Source organism: Hordeum vulgare, chromosome 1H (assembly GCF_904849725.1).
Source record: "Hordeum vulgare subsp. vulgare chromosome 1H, MorexV3_pseudomolecules_assembly, whole genome shotgun sequence".
In the NCBI taxonomy this organism is placed as follows: Eukaryota; Viridiplantae; Streptophyta; class Magnoliopsida; order Poales; family Poaceae; genus Hordeum; species Hordeum vulgare.
The window spans coordinates 12,142,699-12,150,831 of record NC_058518.1 but is presented as its reverse complement, the minus strand read 5'-3'; the positions used below and the strand labels follow the sequence as shown (position 1 = coordinate 12,150,831).

The following is an 8,133-nucleotide window of genomic DNA, read 5'->3' as shown; positions in this document are numbered from 1 at the left end:
GGGCATCGATGGCAGGCTTGGCGAGGTCAATGTGTCAGTACGTGCTCTGAAGATGGATGATGAAAGACGACGACCACGACCTATGAGAGTGCATCAAACCGATTTGTGCCCTAGACCCGGTATGTGGCTTGATCGGGGCATCCAGCTTTAGATGTGAGACTTTGGTGTGATGTCTATTTAGTATTCAGTTCGGACATTCGGCACCCCTTCATCATTGGATAGGAGTAGCGATAGATGTTGCCAAGATGACGGCTTCAGATATATTGATGTATTGTTTTGTAAGGTCTTTATGAATAGTTAATAAAATAACTGCATGCATCTTCCAGATGCACAAGTCGGGGCTCATCCTCCTTTTCTAAAAAACACCTAAGCTCCTCTAGCTATTTTTAGTCTAAACACACTTCACTTTATTGATTAAAAAAGTTTATAGGGATACAACGCAGATCTGGAGGATTAAGGAGCCACACATGGCATCTAAAAAAAGGCATAGATTATGTCTAGCGAGGCTATGTGACTCAACGTTAGTTTCTCCTCCTTTGAAGATGATGGAATAGCGAGAGAACTGCTAAGATGTAAGATGAATCTCCTTGATAATGCTAGAGTGTAGCCCACCGGTATTTTCATGGATATCTTTGATCACACCTTGACAGTCTCAAGCTATATGTATAGCTGCAAGTGATAAGTCAAGGGAAAGTGAGAGCGCTTCTTGACAAGCCAAGGCCTGCCATAATATTGGGCCAGCCACACCTCTAAATTTTATTGCCTAAGCTCCTCTCATTTGTCGGTGGCATGGAACCCCTATAGTAATCTAAACGCTCTTATATTAGTTTATAGAGGGAGTATTTTTGTAAGTAAATCTTTGATTCTCACAAAAAAAGTAAATCTTTGATTATTTTGCTAGTTTTAAACAAATTATTTAACATATATCAAAAAAATTTAATCGTGTATTTCAAAAAAATTGGAACTGTTCGAGACACATACGAAAATGTATAATGTGTACGGAAAAAGTAGTCATCAAAGACAAACTATTTGAGAAAAAATTAATCATCTATTTAAATAATGATACACATGTAAAAAATATTCTGGTGTATATAAATAATGTAGAACATGGATTGAAAAATGGAACATCAAAACATAAAAAAAATGATGATCGCGTAACAAACGATCTTAATCATACACTTAAGAAATGTTCAAGCTGTAAAAATAATGTTCCTAACATATACAGAAAATATACAATGTGTATAAAAAAAGTCATTAAACATGCATTTTTTAAACATAAATCATGTATTGAAAATGGTTAAACATATAATTTTTTGCCAATGTATACAAAAAAAAGAGAAAGAAGCAAAATAAACGAAAGAAAATTGAAGAAAAATAAAAACAATAATAAAAACAAAGGAACATAGAAATTTAAAGGAAACACATTAAATTGAGATAGAAATGAAGAAAATCAAAAGAGGCGACTGGTATATATCCTTATGTATGACCTTTCAAATAGCCCACAACGACACTAAGGCAGAGTTCTTTTCAACTTTTGATTCTCCAGGATCAGCTTTTGGGAAACTTTACCACAATCATCTTCCTTCAAAATCAGCCTGAATCAGCCATCGAGTTCTTGTCGGAGATTGTGGTCTGATATTATGGGCAAGTTGTATGTTGAAATATCATTAACGCCTCTGAACAAAAATTGGATGCTGGATTGCTAACACTTAGATGTTTCAAACAATTTATCATAAAATATGAGCATGAATACGATTTATGAATATCTTAGATAGATAAATATTACAGTAACGAAGGTTTTCGCGTTTTCTTTGCTACAAAAGAAGTTCCAGTACAAATAGATTGACTAATCTCCTGGTACAAGACTGGTAGCAATAGCCTCACGTGTTGCGGCCATGGTACCATCATCTTCGGGTGGTAGAGCGTTGGTGCCTGTAAATGGCAATGGGGTTGCACATACGCATCATTATCAAAGTTATCAAAATGCTCATCATGCAGCTAGCTATCACGAATGAAGTTGTGGAGACACATGTATGAAGTGACAATCATCTTTTGGGCATCTGGTTTGTACCGTGGTATGCCTCCGAGAATTAGTCATTTCATCTTGAGAACACCAAACGGGGCGGAGCAGCGGCTCCCGGCCTGGAGGCGAGCGTGCGGAGCGGAGGAGTGGGGCGGAGGGTCGGCGTTGGGCTGGCGGAGGAGCTGCTAGGGCGGGCACTCGGGTGGCGGCGCCCCTGGAACCCCACCACGAGGATGAGCGGGGAGTGGGGGATGCAGGGCAAGAGGAAGGAGTCGCACGACTCGTTTTCGTTCGTGCGGCTAGCCTCTGGTGGCATTTCCCTTGTAATTTGCGTTTGAAATAGGTGTATTGTCTCAAACTGGATCGTTTTATTTTATGGAAGTGCCCAGAATCGCCAGAATCAAGGTTTGCACGCGATTTTCGATTGCACTACCGATTCTAGCGATTGTGTGATGATTTTAGACAATCAAATCGAGTTCTTTTAAGCTTTTGATTTTCCAAACCTAGAATCACCAGAATCAAGCGAAAAGTACTAGGCCTAAGGTCCTTGTGAATTCATCCTCAGCAAGTGATTCATGCATCAAGAACATGTTCCTTTCCTCTGCGCTTGAATATGAAGGAACTTCTATGTTCTCTAACTAGTTTTCTTCCCGGATTTTCGTTTTAACTAGCAAATTATAAAACGAGCTCATCGAAATTTTTCGTTTTGCCAGCACTTCTCCAATGTTAGCTTTTTTGTAACTTTTTCATACTCAACAACTTGAGTTTTAAACCCAAAAACTTGTTTCTTCATAAGTCTAAAAACTTGTTAACAGACTCAAGATTTCTTTATAATATTTGAAACCTGTTTTCAGATTCATAAAATATTAGAGGATTCTATTTTTCTCCATAATTTATAAAATGTACATGAATTTGATAAATATGGAAGAATTAATAAAATGTTCAGGAATTCACATTAAGTTCATAAATTTTAAATTTTTCAAGCATTCAAAAAAGTACCACAATTCCAAATAGTTCATGTATTTAAAAAATGTTTAAACATTTATACAGTTTTCCAAATTAGTAAAACTGTTTAAAAATTTGAAAATATATTTATAAATTTGAATACAGTTCATTAAATTAAAAAATTCATAAATTAAATAGTGTTAACAAATATATTTTTAAATTTGTAAAAAAAATCATGAATTCATGTAATTTTTGTGTTTTCATAAATTTTCAAAAAAATTAAAAATGTTGACGAAATCAAGTAATTTTCGAAATATAAGAAAAAAATCATAAGACAAGAAAAAACAGAAAAATTAATCAGGGGAAGAACATCCCGGAAGTTGCCAAAAATCGGATGAGAAGCTCCTATAATGTTCAGGAATTTCCAATTCAAAAATGAGAGAGGATGATATGACTTCCTCAAATAATAATATTGGTGGAGTAATTGAGTATTCTCTCATTTCGATTTTGAATATTGACAACAATTCTCATTCAAAAAATAAAATATTATGAGAGAAGGAAATATGACTCCTTCAATATATTTTGTTTGCAGATTCTTTAACTGTTATTTGGTTTTATCTCTGAAGTTTTAACATGTTTTGTGGAACATTTACAAAGCCCCAAAATATAATTTACAAAAGTTTTGTGTGTATTTTATTTAGTTTTGGTCTCTAAAAATTGTTCATTATTTTTATGTAGCTATAGTGTTTTCCTGTGTGTTTATAGTATTTTAGGAATTTAACTGATATTTTATTTTAGCCAAGAGACTTTCCTATGCACGATTTAGTTTTCGTAGTGTTTACTCTTCACCTTGGGCTACAGAAGCACAACAGACGAAGCCCATTTCTATACCTCGCACATGCGAATTATTGAAATAGCAGACCGGCCCATTTAGCCCAGCGAGCACCCACCCCTCCACTTCCTTTTTTTCTGTTTTTCTTTCTCAGCTCTCCGCCACTGACTATGGGTCCCACCCTGTCATCCTCTACCTTGCAGCGTGTTCATCTGGGACACCGGAGCCGATCCAGAATCGATTGATTCAAGAAAAAGCATCAAAATAAACTGGTTGATTATCACCACATGTAAACCACCCTCTGCGTTTGACACGTGCCTCTGCGACCATCCACCGCTTCCCCTCCATGACCTTATCTATTCCCGAACGTCTTGTTCCACACATTTTTCCCCTCCTCCACCCCTGTTCGTCACTCCCGAGAGAGGAGTCCCATGGCAACGCCGCCACCTCCGCGTCGACGGGCTGCCGACGCTACATTGGAGCACCGCGCATCGCTGCCGCGGCTGCAGTGGAGCTCCGCCGCGCTGGTGTTGCGGCTTCACCGGGGGATGCAATGGTGTCCGCCGGTGCTGCAAACGACGAAGCACGCGCATCGCCGTCGCATGTTCATCCGCCCGTCCCTGCCATGTGCTTCACCACAGCAACCCCATCGGCGTCTCACTGCGTTGGAGCACCGCCGTGCGCGGTGGCAGCACTGCATTGACGCTTCGTCGGACGCCATCGTGGTGCTGCCATGAAGCTCGTGGCACCGGCGTGGCGCAGTGAAGCTCCACCGGTGGCGCACATCGAGATGCTGCCATGAAGCCCGCCACGCCGGCGTGGCGCAGTGAAGCTCCGTCGGTGGCACACGTCGAGGTGTTGCCATGGAGCTCGCTGCGTTGGCATGGCACAGCTTCACTGGTGGCGCACGTCGAGGTGTTGCCATGGAGCTCGCGGCGCAGAGTTGCGTTGAAGGGCCGCCGGAGCTGCAGTGAACCGCCAACGGTCGTTCGAGCTCCGACAAGGTTGGAATGAAGCTCCGACGAGGTTGCAGTGAAGCGCCGGGTCGGTAGCTGAAGCTCCGGCGAGGTTGCAGTGGAGCGCCGCGGCGGTCGTCGGAAGCTCCGGCGAGGTTGCAATGATGGACCCATGCTGCCATGGGAGACTGCTATGTGGTGCTGCTATGGAAGCTGTGTGGTGGCCTCCCGATCCTGCGGCCTCCCGATCCTGCTGCTGAGAGTATTTGAATCAGAAATCATCCACCAGATCTGTAGCAGCGTCCTTGATTCGATGCGTTTCTTCTCTAACTCCGGCAGCACCCCTGTTTCGTCTCCGGTGAGCAACATTTCATGCATCCGATTTCATAGCAACGGCCGAACCGGTACGCTCTAAGACTCGGCCATCCATGATGAAACTAGCACAAGCACCATCTATATCGAGATTCAGGGAAAACTTCTTCCACACCATTCTGAATTGCTTTTGCTTGATCAGTTATAATAGCTTTTGGATGGCGATTTGACATACAAGTAAGCCATGCTTCAAATAACCAGACAAATGTTGGAGTATCTTCATTTGATAATAAAGCACACCCTAGCAGCACTGATTGGCCATGATGATTCACTCCGACAAAACAAGCAAAAGGCATATCATATTTGTTCACCAAGTATGTTGTGTCAAAAGTAATGACATCATGAAAAGATTCATACACTGCTCTGCTTCTTGCATCATCCCAAAAAACATTCCGAAGTCGGGATTCATCATCAACATCCATGACACTAAAAAAGTTTGGATTGTCGGATTGCATTTTGATAAAATAGTCACGAACCGCTTCAGCATCACCACTACCAAATTTTAACCTTCTTGTTTTCTCTAGAAAATTGCGACAAGTTTTCTCACCAAAAGTTAGGTTCTCATGACCATCTGCTGCCACAACAAAAGAATTGAAATTCTTGTTTACTCTTATTCCGGCGCGGTCATTCAGCTCAAGCCTGCGCTTGACATGGAAATTTAACTTCTTATTGCATCTAAATAACCGAGATTTATGTGGACTCAATGCATGATTGTGATCCAAAATCGCCTTTGAAAGATGAAGCTTCCCATCAGGACCACGTGTAACATAAATTTTAGCTTCACATCCTATCCCGGCTGTTGGGTTTGGCTTCAACATATTTCTTGAGTTCGATTGAGTCTTACCATACCGAGAGCAACAAAGTGTAAGGTACTTTACTTGTCCATTATCATCACTATGTGAGCTTCTTCTCGTCACACCAAAGCCTTTTGCTTTAGCATATTTGATATAGTACTCTCGCACCTCATTCTCAGTATCGAAGGTCATCCCCAATTCAGGGTCTCCAAGTAACGAATCTGGTTGATCTTCAATATGGTCATGTTCAATTTCCATGTTGCTTTGATTTTGTTGCTTAATGCCGTCGTCATCACTTGAAATAGACATGTCACTTGATTCTTGAACACCAACTATTCCATCATCCATTCCTATGATCATGAAAAAAAGTCACTCTTCTACGAAATCAAAACTAAATTTGTAACAGAGTGACCTAAATGTTGGCATGTTAACCATGAACTTGTGACCTTCATGCTGAACATAACAAGACGATTAAATCGATAACAGTACACATATTTGACGAAAGCAGTGTATCGTATTCGGATCAAGCGACCTCGCAGGGATTTTTAACTCCTGCACGAACTGCCCACCGGCGTGCAACCGGAGTACTAGATTACCACCACGACCGTAGCATTACCAGCATCTGCATACACGAATGGTCAAACTAATCACAAAATTAGCAGATCTCCTCATCAATCCTGGGAGGAATCTCCATTAAAGATTGGATTCGAGAAGCAGAACCACCCATCACCAGCTCAGCAAGCATCAGGAATTCAGGATACGTACACATGAGCAGCTATGAAAATCAGCAAGGGTACTAGATTACCATCACGACCTTAGCATTACTAGTAGTGTCTATCTAACACCAATGGTCAAACAATAACAACACATATATTTAACCATGAACAATACTCCTGACTTAAACGCAGAATACAGAATATAGCGAACAACAGCAGTAGCAGCAGACTGAACCTTGTATCCTCCCCGTCGTCAGCTAGGCCAGGCACACCACGCAGGCCACCAACGATGCAAGCACTGTGATCGGCAACGCGTGGAAATTTCGTTCAACAGTACAGATGATCAAAAGTTGAAGGCGGCGATCTTAAAATGTGGAAACACGGATCTGTCTGTGCCTTTCTGTTTTCCCCTTGCGTAATTAGCGGCAGGTTACTCGCCGCGTCGCGCGACCGTCGGACCGATCTGTGCGTGACATCTATCGCCTGGGGGTTGCGTTTGTTTTTTCACCACAAATAATTTTTATGCCCGCAATTATTTCTGTTTCTCGCTCCAGACGGTATGCGCGGCCAGGTCAGCGTCAATCCTAATCAGCACGTAAACTCACGTAGCTCTACGTGAGTGTAGCATTATTGCGTTTGGAGCGAGAAACAGAAATAATTGCGGGCATAAAAATTACTTGCTGTGAAAAAACAAACGCAACCCCCAGACGATAGATGCCAGGCATAGATCGGCCCGACGGCCGCGCGACGCGGCGAGTTTCCCATCGATCGGCAGCGCAACGCGGCGAGTTCCTCTGTTACTGCCGGACGCGAAGATATCTTCCGCGGCGCGACAACGGGCTACTCTGAGGCGGAGAGGCAGTCTCGTACTAGTTGGATGCGCCATGCATGGCTCCTCCGATGTGGGGAGGTGATCTCCTAATCGTTGACAGCGTCACGGCCGGCTCTTGGCGACGAGGCGGCCTCCTCGTATGGACGCTGGCGGCGCCTTGGTGAAGTCCCATGTAGCCAAATTCGATGTACTGACTCGTCGTGTGGTGGCCGACGACGCTGGTCAACTTGCTGTCGAGCGTCCAGTCGGTCAACCTCTTCGGTCTCAGGCCATGGCTGGGCCAGATCGACGAGCTACATAAGTTTGTTGCTTAGAAATTGTACCGTGCTGCTTTGGTCTGAATTTTGTTCTGCTTTGCATCCTGTTGGTAGCTTGGCTGGGCCACATCAAAGCTCTGGACTTTGTTCAGCTTTACACAGAGATGATTAGAGACACAAAGTGCAGTTTCAGAGATCAAAATATTCAGAGATATGAAAAGAAGGGCTGACGTGAATCTCCAGTGTGCTTATACTTGATAAACTACCAGCAATGTGCGCACACAAATATCCATGAAAATTTACAATCCTATAAATAATTTTGTAGTACATTAGGGAAAACAAGATGACAAAACATATACTCCATCAAATATTACATTAAAGTTGCCAAGTGCATAGAAAAATACTG

General features: G+C 42.4%; 1 protein-coding gene across 1 annotated transcript; it reads left to right on the top strand.

Moving 5' to 3' along the window:
- The first annotated feature begins 4,218 nt into the window (after positions 1 to 4,218).
- LOC123404607 lies at positions 4,219 to 4,549 on the top strand. The gene has a single exon (XM_045098550.1). It carries the CDS (start codon positions 4,232 to 4,234, stop codon positions 4,535 to 4,537), a length of 306 nt encoding a protein of 101 aa, XP_044954485.1. The 5' UTR covers positions 4,219 to 4,231; the 3' UTR covers positions 4,538 to 4,549.
- Positions 4,550 to 8,133: the final 3,584 nt, after the last annotated feature.